This window comes from Echiichthys vipera (genome assembly GCF_963691815.1).
Source record: "Echiichthys vipera genome assembly, chromosome: 1".
NCBI lineage: Eukaryota > Metazoa > Chordata > Actinopteri > Perciformes > Trachinidae > Echiichthys > Echiichthys vipera.
In genome coordinates, this window is record NC_139826.1 from 23,233,299 (window position 1) to 23,255,288 (window position 21,990).

A 21,990-nucleotide genomic window follows, 5' to 3' on the forward strand; every position below is an offset into this window, starting at 1 on the left:
ACTATAGCAACCACACTGCTCAGGTGACTGGGCCGATGGGGTAAAGCCCCAATCATGACACCGCATTTTCTCTCCGCAGCAATTGTAGCTCAAAAACATTCACCGACAAACTCTAACACGCTGTAAAAGGACCTAAAAATCTAGTGAAAGAGTGATTCTGGGTCAAGGACCATGCAGGTGTTCTTCCTGTGGTGTTTTTTCTTTTCTTTTTAAAGCAGGAAGTTCTTCAAAAATAGCCACTATAACTGCTGCTTTGTTCGCCTCACATCCTCAACCGAGGCCACATCCAGCTGTCAATGTGAATTGTTTTCATATTTGGGTATAAGTACATTCTTTTCCATTAATTTGCATTTCACTGAGGCTGAAAGTGATATGATGGAACATCACCAAAGAAGCACGTTACTCTCAGTCGTAGCAAATGATGTGGTTGAACCTGTTCTCTTCTGTTGTCCTGTTCCCCTCCCAACCATTATCTCAACCTGCAGAGGCGCAGCAGCTTTGTTGTAGCACCTCACAGATCACAGTGTACAGATTACTATCTTGTCTCACTCTCTCCCATCCCAGAAGTTTAGAGGTCTGACTCACTGACACAACGGGTGAGTTAACAGAATGAACACTCAAGTCTATTTTGGTTGTCACATACAATTAGTTCACGATGTGTAAAGAAGGTGAAGAATGATGTGTGATAATAAGTCTTACCTGATGATGACACACTGGTTCTCACTGTCTATCATCATGTTTCTGTACATGTTGTCAGCCAGAGCGTAGATGTGAGGAGGGTTCTCATACTGAGCCTGAGAGTTGACAATACAAAACAATGGTTAATCAGCTTTTGGGAAAACGTTGTAGAGGTGTATAATCCAAAACAAGTATTGTCTGTGTAGCCAAATCTTAAACCTTCAAATAATTTGCTGGGGGGAGATCATCTTGTCCTGACAAAAGGTGGCCCTGTCCAGCTTTTTTAGGAACTACTGAAGCTTTTCAAAGAGACAGACAGGTGGGGAAGTCGGGAAGTATTGAGAAATACTTTCACACACAGTTAGTTTGGGTGTTTTTGTTGGATTTGTTGACAACAAAATAAATAAAAATGTATCAATTCCACTTAGGCCATGATGGCTTATTTCCAAAATTGTGAAAAGACTGCACTGATCTGCACAAAATAGGAGTAGGTACAAATGCCAAATCTGTTACCCTCCAACATCTGTGTCTTCATGATTGATTCAAACAACTATGAACAAACCTGAACTCTCCCCTGCAGTTTGAGCTGATAATACTACGCAAACCTGAACCCATTGCACTTAACTGTAATCTGCCAAATTGTTATATTTGTCATGTGTGTGTTGCGGATTGTTTTCACAGTCGGTTAGGATATTAGAAGTCGTTCAGTGTGTTCCTGGCTTAAGCAGACAAGCCCACTCTCAACAGGCCGGCCAAGAGAGGAGGCAGACTTGGACAGGCTGTTCTGTGAAGGTACTGCCAAGCCTTCTCAATGGTTGAGTCTGGTTTCTGACAGCAACATCTGCGCCAACCCGCTGGAAACTTCACACTGCAACTAACACAGTTTGTTTCAAAGCCTTTGTCCTTCAGACTGTTGCCTTCTCAACCCCCCCAGACATGCCAGTACTTTCACAATATAAAGTGAGTTTTCCGTTTTGAATCTTTCGTCATATACTTACTGCGCCCTGATACATCTCAACTTCTTTTTCCCCAAAGTAAGGCATCTGCTTAAAAGGGTTGACGGAGATGAGCACAGGACCAATATATGTCTGAGGAGGTATATATTAAGGATCTACAGGGAGGACAAACAAATCAGAAAAAGCAAATAACACCAAGTTCCGATAATATACTACTACTAGAACATGTTTTCATGCTTTAAAGCCCCTAAACACCCACACAGGTGTTTTCAGTTATTCTGGCTGATTAGACCTCTGTGGATTGAGCGTTTTGATACTTTCACAGTATTTATGAAGTGCCTCAACCTGCTTTATAAAAAAAAATATATGGAAATCTCACTTTTTAAAATAAGGTACCTCTAAATAAATTGTACAACATGAAATGGGGGGAAGTATCATTCGTACACTTTGGACATTTAATGGTGTTCCGGCTCATAAACATAGCATTTAACTAGAAAACATGATTGAGGGATACATCTGGGTAGAAAACTGTACCTATGTATAGGTAAGGTTGTAAATTCAAGTGCTCTGTGCATCACTCTCTCTTTTTTTTCTATTATTATTTTGTATTAGTTATTTTATTTTATTTGTTTACCAGTTATCATTTTCTAAATTGTATTTATAGTTTAGTTTTTGTCTAAGATCGCACTATGTCCTCCTTTGATTCTATTTTGTTGTATGTGTACTTTTTGTGGATATGAGTGTATGTTCAAATTTCTGAAAAACAATAAACTGTTAATCATAAAAAAACAAGGTACATCTAAAATAAAGTTATGTGTAAATTGTAAAACATTCTCCCTTTAATGGCAAAACATCTGGATTACATTTTTACTAACCCATTATAAAACTGTAACTGAAAGAAATGACTTAACCTAAGGCTGCCATGACGTAAAGAGAGTGCAACAGTGCAGCAGTGAAGTATTTGGTGATCAAGCCTGAGGCTAAATAAGTATCCAGTGCTTACAAATGACAGAGAATAGACCGGCCATGTAACACTGTGAGGTTTTATGCCCTGAAGCCAAAGTGCCGCACAAGGCAAATAAAGCTGCTATTGTGGGTGGCCTACAGTGACCCACAGGCTTGGCAAGGAAACCTCACAGTTACGGCTATTTATTGACCCAAATCAAAGGCCTGACTCAGAGATGTTGAACACAAAAGTGCCAGCATTTACTAAACTTCATAATCCTGTGCACTGCAAGAACAGGGATGAAGTTTATTTAATGAGCAGCTCAAAACTGCTTTTCAAAAAGGGGTTATTCATTCATTCATCCACTCATTTTAGGTCATGAACAGTGCTTATGTGTGTGTGTGTGTGTGTGTGTGTGTGTGTGTGTGTGTGTGTGTGTGTGTGTGTGTGTGTGTGTGTGTGTGTGTGTGTGTGTGTGTGTGTGTGTGTGTGGTCACAGCTGCACTTTAGAAACCTAAACCCAGAATTTGTACGATGTAATGTATGAAAAAAAAGGCCAGCTCACCATTTTAGATCCCCACTGAAATTATGAGACATACGTGACCATTAGCTAGGAGAAACATTTACAAATAAATAAATAAAGATATTATATTCTTTTTATTTATTAATCTTTTTTCTGTATTTCATTTTAAATGTATATTATTTTATTTGTCTTTATGTGCCTTAAATGTATCATTTATGTTTTGTTTTTTTAAATTACAGCTGCTTAAAATAGGCAGCAGCAATGCTCTGATTCAAAAAGACTGTTTTATTTTAACATTATGCTATCCACTATTCCTCACACCATTTTGTTCACATTTTTCACCCCAGTGAGACAAAACTGGGGTAAATCTGACTTTGGTCAAGGAGCAGGAGTGAGAGGTCTTGGTGGAGATATGTACTGAGAGGCTCTTTGCCCCCTGCACACAGTGGCGTTCCAGGAGGAAGGCGTTCCCGCCCAACACTGACCTATTACTCAGTGCTACAATATAACTGTGAATGACCATTCAGCTGCTCTGGGAATAGCAGGGATGAGACGGGGCTCGGCTATTTCTCGCCGGAGCGTGAACCACAATTGTGAGAAAAGGATACAAAGATGTAGTCATCCATGTATCTCTTCTTGAGGTTGTCCACGATGGCGTCCTCATTGATCTTGCTGAGCAGCACCATGTCATCCACTCCGCTGTGTTTGACATTGTGGCTCTGCCAGTGGTACCTGTAGTGCCCCCGGCTCCCCTGCAACAAAACACATACAATGTACAATTGTTAAATCGCTGAGAAGGACACAATGAGATTGCGTGGACTAATCTAGAGTGTGACATCAAGGTAACAGAGACTGCTACATGAATGAACTGCAGCTTTACAGCAGAGGCTGAGGTATTGTGGTTTTATCACACAAATGAAAGCGAAGGGGAAAATGGTTATTATCACAGCAACAAAAAGTCAAAGTTTGCAGATTTTATGATCCCAGCAGCACTATAAGCTGTGTTTACTTTGAAATAGTGCAAGGTTAGATTCCCAAAAGTGCTTTGTGTTATTTGTCCAAGTGTTAAAGATGCTCTGACCAAACCTTTTTATCCCTACATTCCTGTTTTTGTTTTAGCTGAGTGAGTCTCCGGAGAACTGAGGTCATTCATCATGTGCTATGAGTCAGTGTTGTCTGGCTACTGTGGACGAGGGTCACAATGTGCTGCGAGGAGTGAGTCTCTTTCTCCTGGACAGAAAACCACTCAAAGCCATAGAGAGCATCCAGAACATTAGTCGACACACAAGTTAACTCTTGACTTCCCTTCCTCTGTAGTGAGTAAGTGTGGGGAGACGAGGGAGCAGAGTAGAGATCAAAACAATGACGGCAAAGCTAAAAGACATAATTCATTCAGTCGTACTTCAACAGCAAGATACTGCAGTTCATGTAGAAGTGCATGCATGATATATTCCTTTGAAAACACATTACTTATCTATATTTATAGCCATTTTAGAGGAAAGGCTTTTTGGATGGTTGTGTAAGTCGGTCGGTTCCAGACTGAAATATCTCAACAACTATTGGCTGGACGACCATGAAATTGCGTACAGTGTACAGACCAAGTGACAACAAAAATTAAGCAAACACGAAAGTGCCAAAAACTGCAGTTCCTCGAATGGCCACTCCAAAAATGAGTCAACTCCCATAAACCCACATGGTATCCTAAACTTTACAGCAGAAATAAACATGTTTACAGCCGGTTTTGGTCTCTATAGCTAATTTCCCTATTGATGACAACAAATTATATTAAAGCTTAAAGTTAATTAAGGACATGGTCTCTTCGAGTGATAAGTGAGTTCCTTCACAGAATAGTGTAGGCTTCATTTGGCCCGCCTCAGCTCCACCCACGCTCCACCTCTTTGCCTGTTTGATTACCTGGGAGCAGGCGGCGTCAGGCACTTCCAAGATGGCAATATCAGTGTTTCCTCTACCATATATATTAGGGGCGGTTTGTTGATTTTTACACATAAAATATCATACAATGCAAGAATTTATATTTTTATATATATATTTTAGGACCAAACATTATCTTGGTCGACCATTGTATATATACTGTAACTCCCACTGACTCACATAATCTTTTGTAGTTTAATGGAAGTTATCTTTCTACACACAACAAAGCTGAAAGAGAGTTGCTCTAACTGATATGAAGTAGATGAAACAAAAAGAGCAAACAGCAAAACCCTGGTTCACAAAATAACACCAGATTACAAAATAAACTAGTGGAAAGTAATTTGGATTTAACTCTTAATTAATTAATTAACTCTACATTACTTAGCCAGGGAGGAGGAACGGCAAGCTTTTAATATCCTCCAGGGTGACTTTATTCTTTACAACAGCAAAATTAAAGCATAAGCATATAGGTGTAGCCACATGGTACTTGAAAATACACACAACGCTGTGGACACTAATACAGAGTAGACAGAAGGAGAGGTAGTGGAATTACAATATGGAGACACAGACTGACAACATTAAAGGGATAGTTCAGATTAGTTTTTTTAAGTAGGGTTGGATGAAGTACTTATCTATAGTCAGTGTTTTATCTACAGTAGATGATGATCGGCACGCCTCCAGTTTGGAGAAACAGACAAGAGGAAAGACACAGAAGCTAAGCAATATACTGCTGTGTATGGGGGCAGCAGTAAAACACTTTAACCACCTTAAAAAATCTACATCGGTTTAAGTTTAAGCTGTATTTGGAAAATGTTTGCCTTTTTGTAAGTGTCTAAAATAGCTGCTGCCCCCAACCACAGCAATGGCTTCTGTCCTGTTTCTCCTGTCTCCTTCTGCAGGTCTGTTGACTGCCATACACTGTAAACTGACTATACTGTAGGTACCTCATACAACACCACTTAAAAAAAGTATCCCTTTAAGTAAATAAAGTATACACATATAATATTAGGCTAATATTAAGGTTAAGAGAGTGTCAGGCAAAACGTAAAAGTGTCATGACTGAAGATTGTGGCAGTGGATGTATTCACTGTTCTTTGTATCACTCACACTTAAATGCTCTTTTCATTCAGGTATTTACCAGCTATAATTTTGCTGCCACCTTCTCATTAAAAGTGGTACTTTCACGTCTGAAAATCTGTATTCTAAAAGCAGACATTAAAAGAGTGCTGACCCAGCCACAGACTGAAAACAGTTCAACATGTTATATTTAACCTTTCTCTGCTATGTCTGGAATGAAAGTGTGCAGATTCAAGAAGGGAAAGGTAATAAGCTGCAGGCGTAGGAGGTAAACGTCAAATATTCTGAGGATTGTTTCATCTGTTTTGACTTGGGCCTTGTTTAATGAGGCAAGAGGACTAAGAAAATATTCTTCCTTACAGCAGCGGACTAAGGGAGTAGCTGCACAGGGAAGAAGGGCTGCATATATACACACAAAGACTTCTGGGAGGTGCCGGGAACAACCACTCTCCTCTGCTGCTGGCTGCTGAGCAGCACCAGAGCTGCCAGGGGTTGAGGGTCGTTATACTCAAGTGACTGTAGTAGGGGTGGAGGGCTAAAGGGTCACTTCCACTGCAAAGATTTCCGTTCTGTACCAAGTTTTGAACCATTCATAAAAATTCTTCTTTATATTATCATTAAAATGTACTTTTATGAATCTGGCAAAAGCTGAAGATATTACTGTTTCCATAATGTTTTATTTCTGAAGGCTGACACTGCATTAAACAAGCATAACCCAATGAGTTAGTGGCTGCTCACTATATTTCTTTTTTAAAAACCTACAGTAATAGTGGAGATACATTCTGACTTCCGTCAAAGTCAGTGGATCCTATTCATTTTGTAGGAAGAGCAGGATATACGGCCACACGCATGATGGATAAGGTTGGCAAATTATTATACCATATCTGAATTTGCGTAATCAATTCCAATGTTTAAAATCAGAAAGTTTGTGACCTGTCCGCCTTGTTGAATTAAGTTCCAGCATGTCTTTCCGTTTGTTTGCTGGATTTGGTGCATCTCCACTGTAACACTGGGATGATACTTAAGTATGCAAACGTTAAAGATGGATACAATTCAACCTTATACCTATAAGGGGAATTTGACATATTTGTTTAGGCAGTACAACACCCAACAATAAGCATGTGACAGTTCAAATTTTTCAGAATACTGTAACTTATTTTCACATACAGGCAGGTAAAGCATAAAAGCACCTCATCAATAATTGATGGCAGCAGGGAGAACAAACAACCCACAGTTCTCTATTTTATAGATTTATGATAAGAAATCCAATTGTCTCAGATTGAAATCTGAGTAACTGAAAAGCCTGAGGTGCAGGTATCATAAGTGTACACACACATGCATGAGGGACATCTGACACAACTATGGTGGCTATAACAACAACACCATCACCATGGAGCCATAGACTTCCTCCTGAGCACGGCAATACACAGACACAGCAGAGTGTCTGACATCACTGATATGTTTGATCAGAATGTATGATATCTTGACAGACACCGTAACAACAGCTATCAATGGTAGAAAAAAGACTGACTTGATTAGTTTACCCTCTCAACATCAAAGATATTCACATCATCCAAAACAAAACTATGGGACCAGAACTTTTTCCTGGAAGTTAAATACAAAGGAATTTCAATACCAGTCCTGATCCATAAGCCCAGGGTTTCCCTTCATGCAAATACCATTACCATATATGGAGAGTGCTGAGCAGCTCTTGCTCGGGGTACAGGAAATGGCTGGGTTTGATTCAGCATCATAAGCGGCACTTTTCCCCTCATTTCTCCCTTCTGTGCCGTCCTCCTTTTCCACACCAGTATCTGACACACAGTCCACCATGTGTTAACACTACGTTTCTGCTCTGCCCTCTGAGGCAAAGCTGGATAAAAGCCATGAGAACAAATTCCTCTGTTCTAAAAATAAGAAAGTCATTAATCAGTCCGTAGCTAAAGTGGAGAAATCGCACAACTTCGACACAAGCAAATGACTGAGGTAAAATATGTAAAGCTGACGACATGTGGTGAAGGTAAATCAAGTACTGGTCAAATATTAGTTTCCGCAAAGGACCACGCAGAGTCTGCTTGTTGTCATCATTGGATTAGAAAATGGATTTTTAATGAAGTATCATACAAACTGCAGGATATGTTTTTGAAGCTAAAAGCTGGCTTAATAACACAGCATTCTTAGTGCTACGAGGAAGACTTATAGCTCATGTACTGAACGCAACTACAGGAAAATTCCACAGCACTGACTGCTTAAGGAAAGACCCCCTGCCTGATAAGCCCTCATGTACTAGATTAGCAGTGCCACCATGTACCAGCCTACTTGACCTAAATTTCTGAAATCATTGTTGCCTAAAAAATGTCATCTTCCAAATCCATTCCTATTCCTAAGAAAATTTTCAAAAATTATAGCTCTGAAAATAAAATAAAGTACATGGTTTTGTAGTTGTGTTGACTGTGGAAAAAGTCTGACCTTATTTAGGCAACACACAGGTCATCTATTTTTCAGATGTACTCGCACCTGTGTAACGATATATTACTGCTGTTAATTGTTTTTCTTTAAAAAACAAAAAGTTAAAGAGCAACTGGTGGTGCTCTGTTTCCTGATGGCTGGAGACAAAGGGCAACGACTAACAGCAGTGACTCAGATGTGACGTTTATTTCCAAATTATCATCAGGACTCACCAATGACTGTGTGATAAAAAAGGTTGCTGGCAAAAGAGACAACGCCAAAGACCCAAGTAATCTAATTTAGTAAACACGTGTCCCAAATTAAAGCAAAAATGAAGAGAAGAGGTCACAGCGTGGTGTGACCTCCAGAAAATCTTCAGACAGAGAAATATTTAGTTTTGACGCAGTGAGTAGGCAGAACACTTTAATTACAATTTTTAGCCTATTATAAGACATTCATTACGCTACTGACAACCAAGTATACAATAAGGTTTTTTTTATTAATCTCCTGTCCTCACAGCAGCCACTGCCTGCAGTTCATTTCAATACAGTCAATAAAGTCTTTGTCAAGGTCACGTTTGTTACATTGTCAAACAGTAATGTTAAGTAGCTGTGAGCAGAGACTGTTTTGAAAACTGATCAGTAAGAGGTTCAAACATTTCTGGGAAACTTTGTCCTTCAACCTGAGGACATCCAAATTCACATTGTCTTGTCCATGATGATCTTGTTCACTTATAGTTTGTGTTCTTGGCTTTACCTCTTCAACAATCCTTAAGATTGTAAATGCCATGGCTTTTTGAAACGGATTCTCGAATGTAATTAGCAGATTTCTGAGTTTCCTTGAATGCACCAACAAGGACTAGTTTTCAAAACAGCCCCTGCTCACAACTGTGTTGTTGTCACACAGTCACATGATATCTATTGTAACACAAAAAAGGCACCCTAATGTCTGCTTTGATAGATTACCTATCTCAAGAAAGTCTGAAACCTCTGCAAGTTCATTGCTACACCAAAATAAAGACAGGGCAATCTTAGAAAATACGGTGTCCTGTAAACAGCTGTATATAAATAATTTTAAACATGGTTAAATAGGTTGGGAGTCATTCTTTTGGTTCACTACAGGACACTGTTAAGAAGGGCTATAAGATCTACTAAGACAGTTAACTCCTGAACTGTGTCAAAAGAGGTCAACTCGACAAAATTACATGCCAACAACGTGTAGGTTAATTTTGACAGATTTTTTCACCCTCCTCCTTGTTGGAATCCAAATCATATCTGGTTTGATCTAAACTAAACAGAGCTTAAAGAGGTATAACTCTCTAAACAGCATTTCCACCTGATCTCTGTTGCTTGCGTTTGCACTTTGTCCAAGATCACTCACTGTGTGTAATCAGACCAGATGTAGACAAAACTGCTGACAGAGATGGTTTGCCTTTCCAAGGTAGAGGGAGAAGATAAACAATGATGAGAGACAGAGTAGAAGAAGTACAGTGTGTGTGTGTGTGTGTGTGTGTGTGGTGTCAGAGGAGCAATGTCCCACAGTGAGAGGCAGTCTGAACTTCTGAGGGATGGGATGCTCATTAAGGTCACACACACACACACACACACACACACACACACACACACACACACACACACACACACACACACACACACACACACACACACACACACACACACACACACACACACACACACACACACACACACACACACACACACACACACACACACACACACACACACACACACACACACACACACACACACACACACACACACACACACACACACACACACACACACACACACACACACACACACACACACACACACCTCTAAAGTGATGCTGAAAACTCCAGATGAGGCTGGAACTTGATTAAAGAGTAAATCCACACTGAATTACACAGAGCAGAAAACTGTTGCTGCACAACTCACTCTAAACTGAAACTGTGGATTTACTCACATTGAAGATGGTAAAAAAACACACACACACACACACACACTTGTGAACATAGTTGTGAATTTATGTGTGTAGATTTTAATTTTGGCCATATCCTTCCACAATTATCTGAAGCTTCTTTGCTTATGAAAAACAGCGAAAACAACACTGAAAGTGCATGCCATCCCAGCAAGATTCAACTTTAGGCTAAATGGTACCTGACCAAGTTAAATCCAAGTTGTGGTTCTGCTTTGAATTTCTCAAAGTTAGAGACAAATGAAAGCTGTATGGTTCAAATTGGTTTGTAGAAGCAAATGTTGTGCTACCTCAACCAACATGCAGTCACATTTGGCTCTACACCATACAGAGGAGGAAGAAATACAGCAACCTGTTGCTTCACCTGTGAGAAAAAGGAGAAATATATAGTCTGCAACCCTAAAGATAACATCCTGAAGATACACAGTCTCTCTTTTTAAACATCTTACTGTTATTTTCGGAATTACAGCCGTAATGTCAGTGACCCTGACCTGGGTCACTTCCAAGCAATCGGCAAAAAAACAGCAGTGATCCAAGCCAAGACTCATCAGACCTTTGAAGGATTGTCTCGTCAATTTGTCTTGTCTTGTATTTATTGTCATAAACGAGTAACTATAATCTCCTATTAATGTAAAGCCTTGGAGCCAGAGTCACTGGAAATAGAGAACAGGAGATGTATGGAAATAGGAGTAAAAATGAATACTTTTTTTTTTCTGTAAGTGATAAGACACCTGCACATACAGTAAAAGACAGTGGGAAGAAGAAACGATTTTTGCACTTCATAACTTCAACAGTGACAGTGGTCACTTTCATGTAATTGGGACAGCAGCATAAATAATGCAGACCAACAAGCCTCGTTCTCTGTTTCATGTGTAGATTTCCCACTTTGTTATGGATCTGAGCAGCTCGAGGTCACACATAAGGCAAAAATGAAAAGAAATATATTGTTCTACTAGGATTTGGTAACATGAGCACTGCCTGGTTGTGATGATGTTATAATGTTGTGCCTGCAGGGCAGGGCTGAGCCCCATCCCTCCCAGAGAATAGAGGACATAATGATCAAGTGTAAACAGATACTGGATGGCTCTTAACACATCTCACACTGATCTAGACGAAGTTTCAGCTTTACAGTGGCAGCGGAACTTTTTAAAAGTTTTATCAGAGTAAAACTTTGAAATCTTGTGAGCTGCTGATTTTAAACATCTTGGTCTCGGCAACAAGGCTGCTAATTAAACATCGTATCAAAGAAAATGTGGTTTAGGGTGAAATCCTAGACAAGAGACGAGTCACAAAGTAATCTATTTTCTTTTTAAAGCAGCGTCAGTAGTGGTTGAATGTAAACAAACCATCTGCAGTGGAAAGTCATTCATAGTCATGCATAGTGCCACAACAGTGCTGTTGTCTCAAGTTTCAATGAACGAAATCCAAACCAGCATCTTCTCTAGTAGCAACTGAATACATGCAAATACATGTTAGGCACACATTGCAGACGCTTTCAGTCTGAAACCCAGGAGGGAGGAGAAGCTTTACAGAGTGAGTCTTGGTAAATTAACTACACCACCCTTTATATCAACAGGTTCTGGGTGCTGCATACTGCCTCAGTGGTGAGAAAGGCAAGGCAGTGAGTTTTTCGCCTCATACGCCTGAGGATACTCTGGGTCAGACCAGCACTGAGAGGCTTCTACCCTCAGGCTGCTAGGATCCTAAACGAGGACACTGCCTAGGACTGATTGAAATGACTGAAGTCTACAAAAGGTATCAAGGAGAGCCTCCTGCCAATTCAGAGCGTTCTATCCAGGATCAGAAGTCTTGCCTTCTGTAAATCTAACATCTCTAGATATTACTAACGGATAAACGTAAAACAGACTCGAGGAAATCTCTGAGAAAAACAGAGGTATACCTCTGAAAAACATGAAAATTATAGAATTTTTTTCACATTGTGTCAAAACTGTTTGAGTACAATGCTGAAAGACTGACATTGGTCAAAGGGGCCAAGGGGTCAAAGATCAGACAGGTCAGCCCTGTGCTCTAAGAGCAAGAATGCTTTTTCATGACATTGACGTGGTTTCAGTAAATAACACTATCCAGAGAGTTTTTAGTTTGTTCAAAAACCATAGGAGGTTCTGCAAACTTTAAAGGGGACATATTATGGTCATTTTCAGGTTCATATTTGTATTCGTTTCCATGCTGTTCAAAAAGCACATTCTTTTCTAAGTCTGCAACGCATCTCTGCACCGTCATTGCAGCTGGGAAATGACTGTTACGGCACAACAGTGGCCCTTTCTACCTATATATAGTAAAGTTGTGACATCACAACCGTAAAAAAGTCCTGAGGGCACGTTTAAAGACACAGCTTCTGAATACAGACTGTGTGCATTTCTCTGAGGATTGAGCGTTTTGATACTTTAATAGTATTTATATTGCACCATGACCTGCTTTATGTGAAAAAAGACCTCCTTTTTAAATTACGGGTCGTTTAATATGCATGACAACACTGTCTCTAAAAATAGCTTTGGACTGCATATTTATAGCTGTGATGACAAGTGCATTAGTGTTTTCTACCGGTAAAGGGGTGTGGTGCATGCTTGCATAATAATGACGAGTGTAATCACGTTGATTTTTTTCAACTCCACCAAAGTGTGTACAGTCATAATGTAGCTTAAATCATGACTCAGCTGTTGAATGCATGCACTGACGCCACAAAAAATTACTTTGCTGCTTCCCGGTATGCAGTGAACGCAGCACCACCCAACACTGGCTGATAATACAGTAATTCCATTAATTAAAGAGCAGAGCTAAAGTTGTTGTTAAAAATAAACAATGCCATTACAGTTGTAAGTGAAAAGTACAGCACTACTTTCATAAATTATGGCTGGTGACTTAACAAGAAGTTTGCCTTAGGCTTGATTTGCTTTCCCGGCTTCATGTCAGTAATTTATGTCTTTTATTAACAATAACATGCTTTTTGAGGTCAAGAATGGAAAAGCTAATCCAAAGAAAGTCACACTGTATGTATGTAAGAAAAGCAAAGTGAAAGGCCATCCACCACACAAGAGATATTAGTCTTGATAGCATTCAAAACTGAGCAGATAGAAATACTGATACTGTATAAAAAATTGGAACATTAGCTGCTAAAATACACTAACTGTTATTATAGACATTATTTTTGAAGTGAACTGTTAATTAAAAGGTCCCATATTGTAAAAAGTGAGATTTCCATGTATTCTTTTGATATTAAAGCAGGTTGAGCTGCAATATTAATACTGTGAAAGTATAAAACGCTCAATCCACAGAGAAAGCTGTGTCTTTAAATGAGCTGTCAGGACTTCTGTACAGTTGTTATGTAAATGGTAAAATGGTAAATGGACTTGTACTTATATAGCGCCTTTCTAGTCATCTGACTACTCAAGGCGCTTCACAGTGTCTGTCACATTCACCCATTCACACAGACATTCACACTGATGGCAGTGGACATCTACATACCATCTAATCTGATCTAACCATGCACACCACATTTACACACCCATGCGCAGCATGGGGAGCAATTCAGGGTTCAGTGTCTTGCCCAAGGACACTTCGACATGTGGACCGGGGGGAGATGGGGATCGAACCACCATTCTCTCGAACAGAGGACGACCCACTCTTCCACCAAGCCACAGCCGCCACAATGTCACAACTATACTATATATCGGTAATAAGTGACGCTACAGTCATTACCGCTGGCAGACAAAATTGCATAGTGAAAGCGAGGCTCATAGCAGACCAATCCAAACGCTGGTGGTGTCATTTTTCTATAGCCATAAATAAGACCGTGCAACCAGCATTTACTTCATAATGATTAGTTAAAACAGACAAGTTATCTGTGGGGACTTTAAAGAGACAAGTGCTACAACTGAATGTCAGAGAGTGAATACGGCCATATTTATCTGTTTTTAAGACAACATGTTCTAAACGAAATCCAAAATACAAGCAGTACATTGATGTTATTTTGACCCTAGCTGCTGTAAGTAGACATAGTTTTCTATTTGGCTGACAAAGAACAGTATAGTATCTATTTTACACTGTAAAACCAGTGTCTGTGGATGAAAATGAGTAGTTCAAGAGGATATTATTGTAAAACTCCCATCACTGCATGATTCCAGTGAGAAATGCACTGACTCAGCCGGCCATGTGCCAGAAAAGACAACTAATTCAAACCAGCTAATTTTGACTTTGTTTCCAGTCAGTTGCTTCATGTCTCTCTAGAGAAACACAACAGCTGACGAGCCTTTTAAAGCTTTGACTCAGTTCTCGTTCCGCCTACCAAAGTTTTTCCCACATAATCTCTGCGGAAAATATACATGCACAACTGGATATTTTATGAATATCACAGGTATTCTAATCACTGTACTTGGATAAATAAAAGGTCCCTTTTGAACTGAGCCGATACACTGTCTCTGTGAAGAAGTATGGTCAAACAATAGCAAACCGACAGCAACCCACAACTTAATAACAAATGAGGTTTCCACTGGACCGAGTGAAAGGCTCAGAGGTCAAACACTGCCTCCAATGTGACGATGGGAGGCTATCAGAGCAGATAACCAGAGCACAGCTGCAAGAGTCTAAACTTGTTCTCTGTCCACAATGAGGGAAGTCATACATGCAAATAAGAGGCTATGACAGGACACTGCTTGGTTCATGATCTAAGAATAAGGAAAACAAACAACACAAGTATTAAAGGATTTTACACACACAAGAGCATTTATAACAAAGTTAATTTATTCTCTACTTTATTACAGTATTACCTCTATAAAATAAAATAGAGGTGGGCTGTTCAGACATTGAGTTTGAAAGAATGATCTAATAACAGCCTTACATTAGAGACAATGATGTTCAGCACAGACGCCAATTCATCAACGCTTATCAAACAATTCCATCTAATTCACTTTTACTTGTATGATGACCACAATGCCTGCAGATACAGCTTTGCTTCATGAGACGGCTAATTTGTTTGGCTGAAAAGTTTGTTTTTCTCATGCTATTATATTGTTTTTTTTTATAAAAAAGACAGTAGCCCCATCATGTGCCAAAGACTAAAAATATTCTGATAAGTAAATGGCTCAGAAACTATCTATATATCTCAGAAACTACAAGGAGTATTTGATACAGATATGCACACATATGCAGTGTAATTCATGGCAAGCGATTCAAATTTAACTCAAAACTGGAAATGTCAACGTAATGGTGGTAGATGAAAAGTCAGGGGATAACCAAAGTCATGAGGATTTTCCCTCTGGTCACCATCAATATCTGTACCAGATTTCATGGCTATCCAACCAAAGTGTTGGAGCAAGTGACCAACATTGCCATACACAGAGCCGCGGTGCTAGCATGGCTAAAAATGTGATGACTGTCTTCACACTTCAGCCGATGTTCTGATAGTTGCCTGTTGGACAGAGGTGAGGTAATATTGATTATTGGCCAAGTCCATTTAATCTCTGACAAACTGTATCACAGCCATAGCAGCACATTGTTTAGTTGATGACCTCTGGGCTGAATTATTATTATTATTAGCTGAAGTAGCTGCATCCTCTCCTCATCATTCAAAGTGAAAACATGGTGGCTGAGACAGGACCTAAGCACACAGAACATATAGAGACACACTGTGCAGCTACTTTGTACTCTTGGCCACAGGAGGAGGGGTAGCACACACTGCTCAGGGGACACAGTAAACAAACTGAGTCACGAGATCCTCTGGATGCTCCTCACCTCACCACTTACAAGGTTCAATATCATGTTTCATATTTACGAGAATACTAGAGGCCTTGATGTCACCCCAGGACAACTCACTGGTGACACATTAATATAAAAATGTGCTTTTATTGTAGTGTCGACCCCCGCCAAGCCTTTGGTTCCTGTGAAAATAATGCTTAGCCGTCCTACATGTTTAGTTCGTCTTGGATAAAGCAAAATCAAAACCAAAAGGTGTCATCCCACTTTGTCTTGTGTCTGCAATGTTTCATTTGGCAGAGCTGACAGCTACTATACAACAGTTAACAAATAAAGAGGAAATGACAAAGAAACTATCATTCAATTTGATATTTCAACAAAACAAATCGACTGTAAACTATTCCACAGTAGAAGGCAGAAATAGCTTTAAAAAAAAAGGAAAAACACGATATGTTGGCCAATTAAGAAGATGAGGTAAGTGATGGAGTAAGTCATTGCGAGTGTGGCGGCCATCTCTTCAGTAATAACACTATAAAGGTTTTTCTTGTTGCATGTACATTTTTTCATCTCTCGATGTGCTCATGTGCAACAAAATCTAAAGCAGGAAAAAAAGTATATCTGCTTGCCATGAATTCAAAGATGAAGTAATAAAAGTAATGCAACATTTCAATTAGAAAAAGAAAAAAACAGTAAAAAGCAGATTCGATGTAAGAAAAAAGCTCACAAAGGAGGACAACTTAAATTAACAACGTGCAGTCTATGTGTTTCTCTTATCCAGCATGATTTACAACAAGTGCAACCATAGAAGAAGTCAACACTTGTGAGCTCCTTCATCACAAACAGCAAAGCATTGAAAACATGGTTGCAGCTTTGTAACAAAGATGTATGGGAAGGATCGAGAGAGTGTATGTGCGTGTGCATGTGTGTGTGTGTGTGTGTGTGTGTGTGTGTGTGTGTGTGTGTGTGTGTGTGTGTGTGTGTGTGTGTGTGTGTGTGTGTGTGTGTGTGTGTGTGTGTGTGTGTGTGTGTGTGTGTGTGTGATGAACCACAGAGACAAGCCTAACGAGTTCCCCAGGTCCACAGAATGGGTGTTTGTCCTGTTTTCAGAGAGAGGGCTTGAATTCCTGAGCAAATTTCTACAGCAGTTTGAAAATGGAGCGCCAGCTTTGAAATGAAGGGAGATGGGGGTTACTGAGTATGCACCTCCCTGTAGGAGAAACTAATGCAAACCATCTGCTGTCAAGCTGACTTGCTATTCAGCATCTGGCTGAGAAGGAACTGGTGAGCGATGCTGGTGTCTGCTGTTCCAGACAGTTAGGATGACAGTCACTCTCTTCTACTCTACATGAGCTGGTACTCTCCTCAGCCTCTTCTAAAATAAAAGAAATAGGTTTTCATGTATCTTGACCAGAATTTAGAAGTTTCTTCCTTTCATTTTAAATTCAGATGTTAAGTTTTATCCCTTAATGCTGTTTTATTCATGACTTATTATTTCAAACTATTCAAACTCTGCTGACTGTTAATTCTTCCTATATACAATTAGGCTTCAAAAAAGTACAAGTGATAACTCCACAAAAGCACAATTAAAGCAGGAATGACGCAGGAACATATTTCACTGTGGCTTTAGGTTGAAACGCTCAATAAAGCTGACTGCATATTATGAAATATTTTGTCCTTTGGGTTTGTCTCTGGGCAGCCCGACCTACGGGTTCAATACAACACTTCAGGCAGCCAAATGCTAACAGGTTTCAGTTCTACCTGTTTTAAGTAGACATTGTTTGTGTGTATGTGAACAAAGCAACCGGTTTGAAGCTGTTATGGTGCATGAAACATACTGTACAAGAGGCTCACAATTTGAAGGATGTTCTCTAAATCTGTTAAATAAAAAGGTTTTCTTATATTCAAGAAGGTAAAACGTGTTCTTGAGGAAAATTCCAACACCTTTAGATAGAAGTGATGTCTCCAATAACAAAGAAGCAGCCATATTGTCAAAGACAAAAAATGTGCAAAAAAGCTGCATCACAGCTTTATTATCATATTCAACAGCCAAAGTAGGAATTCTGCTACAGAAGACTGCAGCTTAAGGAACTGTTGCCAAAACACAACGATGAGAATACAGGTCATCATCCATAACTTAGCTCTAGGCGTGTCTGCAGCAGGGATGGCATTCAGTAACCAGGAAAAACCTGTCTCTATGCAATTCTCTCTCTCTCCCTCTCGCCCTCTCTCTCTCCCTCTCTCCCTCTCTCTCTCCCTCTCTCCCTCTCTCTCTCTCTCAGGACCAACCAGTTTTAAAGAAGGAGCTGCTGCACCTAATGAATCTAAGTAATGTCTTAAGTGACGTAGCATATCTCTGGATGTCACTCAGCCAAAGTCAACTGCTCTGGGTCAATGCTGTCTAATGACTTTCACTCTAGCCCATAGAAAAAATCTGACTGTCAGGATCACAGAGAGTGAGAGACACACTCAGGTGACTTTTATTGATCGTGGATGGATGATAAATTAATAAATAAAATACATATCCATACAATTATGATGAATTGTAAGATTTTTACTATGAGCCCTTTAGGGTTCCTTACCGCTCCTGTACAATCTATGCTTAATGTTTTTTGTGATATACTTTTGTTTTTGTCACTTCCTGTGTGCTAATTAACTAAAATAAAGATTAACATGGGCAGAATAATGTCATCAATTGTACCTTCAATAATTAAAGATATACCCATAACTATCACTTAGATAGTTTTTCTCACAATTTGTCAAGTCACAAAAATATGAATATAATTTTAGGTTTGGTTAATGTACAAAGTGTGAAGGGAAAACCATAACATTTTCTGGGGGACTTAATAGATTGGATACGCGTGTTTCTTTACAGCCAGTGGACCACAAATAAAGCAACAGAGCCATTTTGTTGATGGATATGTGGATTATATTGTTTGTGTCATTATATCTCATCCAGCGTAAACATCACTCACCATCCTCTGCCTTCAACACAGCAGTCGCAGTCTTCTTCTCTGTCGTATTCCCCGCGATCCAGTATTTGTGCGAACCACAGGGAAGTTCACACTGTTTTGTTAATTTAAAAAAAACTAAAAAAAACTCTACTTGTCGAAACCTAAAGTCAGAGGGCAAAAATCCAAGTTTACAGAAGATATTCCCGATAAACTCCAGGAAGCATGGGTGCAAGGATCCTCAGCGGTGCCCTCCGTCCATTGTGCAGACAGGTCCTACACTGACAGCAGCGAAGAAGTGTTCAAACACAGAACTGGATGGTAATTTACGGAGGGAGCAATGCCCTCAAAACTGGGCTCTAAAACATAACACAGGAAACAGAGCCACAAGGACCAATCAAAGCGCGCTGCACGCGGAATACGCTTAAATATTCATTAGGAACTGAAAGAGGAAGAACTGGGCATGCGCAGCTTCGGGACTTACTGACAACCTCTCTTTTTACTTAATGTGTGTGTGATTGAACATGAAAGCCCTCATTTACTGTACTGTATTAAAGATACAACATTATTAAGTACTTGTTTAAAATGAGTAAATACATTTACGAAGGAAATATGAAATTAAATACACAGGGGAATCAATACACAAGTAAACACATAAATAAAGACCTAAATTAAAGCAGAAACATTATTCTGTGTGATATTTTATGAGATTAAAGCCTTCATTTATTTTTAATATTATATCTGGTGCATGTCATGTAGGAATATTAGTTTATTTATCGGGTCATTTATGTATTTATTTGTGTATTTTAGCGGGTTCCGTAAGAGTTTATTGTTCTTCTTACATGTGTTTTTCCTTTGTTTGTGCATAGCAACCCTTCATAAGATTTTAGAACAATATTTACCAAAGCTTATTGCACATTTGTGTACCGTAAAATTTAACTCACGTATTACCAATTAAGTATTTTACCTTCTGTCAGGAGCCATGTTTAAGTGCATCTGATAACCATGCAATATGCAATAAGCCTGTGAATGTTCTCATTTGTCCGGGTCATCGTTATCCCCAAAGCAATTTCTGTCAAAAGCAACTTGGTTCTTTGTCTAGGAAGACGTTTCACCTCTCACCCAAGAGGCTTCATCAGTTCATGTACGCATCTGACCAGGCTGGGAATAAATGTAAATATAAATCTATTTTTTAAAGAAAAAATGGTAATTCCCTAATTCTGTAATTGTCAGTCCCACTCCCCCCTCAGACAAATAAAAATGCATCTCAAATGCGTGTAGGAAACCTCTTTTGAAGTGCAGGAGTGGCACTGGTATCCACTGTTCACAGCCAGTCTCAATTGTGCTCCAGCCATGATGTTGGGCGGTGAGGCGACTCAGGGTGTAACCTGTCTAACAGGCTGCCTCTGTATGCGGTAGACACACTGTGTGTGTGTGTGTGAGTGTGTGTGTGTGTGTGTGTGTGTGTGTGTGTGTGTGCGTGTGCGTGTGTGTGTGTGTGTGTTCATGCTGTAGTCATATCTAAGTCTTATTCTAAATAGGCTTTTACATCTAAGGTAAATATTAAAACATAATGTGAATATCATTAAATACGACTGCAGGGTAGGCTTGTTTGTCATCTGAACTTGAATAGAAACAGTGTTTCCACTTGTGCTGACAGACGGTAACAGATGTGGCAAATAACACGAGCAAACAAAGAAACAAAGAAAGAGAGCTGTTATGATGAATGAATAATAGATAAATAAAGTATGATTCTCAGAGATTTGGTGCTGTTGGTACAGTGTTTTGTCACCACCCAGTGGACACTATAGGACAATGCGGAAAATGTAAAAATACTTGTGATAACATCAGTCTATTGACCATGACAATTATAAAAATGTATACAAATGTTCAAGTAGGCACCCATGCCCCTTTAAGAAATGTTCCCCTTAAGGAAAAAATAATGTGCATGAAAGCTGGTACTTTAAACTCGGTTTCCTGTGGCAAATGTAAATACAGTATCATATATACAGTACATTTGAGAACTAAGCTCATGAGAGGACCATGAGTATAAACTTGTTATTGACTGAATATAAAGACATTAATATTAACTTTATGTGGTTGGCCCCCCAAAAGGTAGCTTCCTCTAGCCTCCTCTGTACCTCAGGTCTCGCTGCCCGGCCATGTCTCTGTAGTGACAGCTAGCGTTGGTGTAGGTGTGAGTCTGTGTATCTGTGTGCCTGCATGGCTGTGTGTGTTTATGTGAATGTGTGAATGAACGTATATACATTTGTGTATGTCTCTGTGCATAACTGTGGGGGGGTTGGGTTCTTTTAACTTTCTTCTCCTGATTTTATTTGATGTTTCTCTTCTTCTGTACATCTCTGTGAGGCACTTTGCGATACTTTTCTGTATGAAAAGCGCCATATAAATAAAGATTGATTTGATTTGATTTGATTATCAACCTAGATGACTGATATGTGTGACATGTTTATAGATAGAATGATATGGCAAATGTTTGGAATAGCTTCCAATAAACATGATGAGAAATGTCCAGATACACAGCCCAAAAGCTCCGGTATTGAACCAATAGTGCCGTCTTGTGTGTAGAATTTACTAAAGGAAATTCATTTCTGTCAATGTTCAAGCTAAAACAAACTGTTTTGAAAGATAAGCGTTTTGGCCTACGCATCAGCCTTGCAAGTGAATATAACTGTTTTGTAGAAAAATCCTCATTAATTCTGTTTTGCAGTTTGTTTAAACAATTGGGTTCGGTTCAAATGTAGGTTTGTGAAATACAAATTTGGCTTGAATTAA

General features: G+C 39.4%; 1 protein-coding gene across 3 annotated transcripts in view; it reads right to left on the minus strand.

The window, feature by feature from the left end:
* The window catches only part of myo1ea (myosin IEa), a 50,693-nt gene extending 31,221 nt beyond the window's left edge, over window positions 1–19,472 (minus strand). For 2 of the 3 annotated variants that reach the window (XM_083918327.1, XM_083918326.1), the window contains exons 1-4: window positions 19,219–19,472; window positions 3,712–3,855; window positions 1,677–1,766; window positions 700–794 (exon numbers count right to left, since the gene is read on the minus strand). In XM_083918327.1, the coding sequence (XP_083774453.1) occupies window positions 700–794; window positions 1,677–1,766; window positions 3,712–3,855; window positions 19,219–19,221 (332 nt within the window). In that variant the 5' untranslated portion in view covers window positions 19,222–19,472. Of the gene's footprint in view, window positions 1–699; window positions 795–897; window positions 1,026–1,676; window positions 1,767–3,711; window positions 3,856–19,218 lie in introns of those variants that run through there. The other variant, XM_083918328.1, reaches the window with a different exon arrangement.
* Between the last annotated feature and the right edge of the window lie 2,518 nt (window positions 19,473–21,990).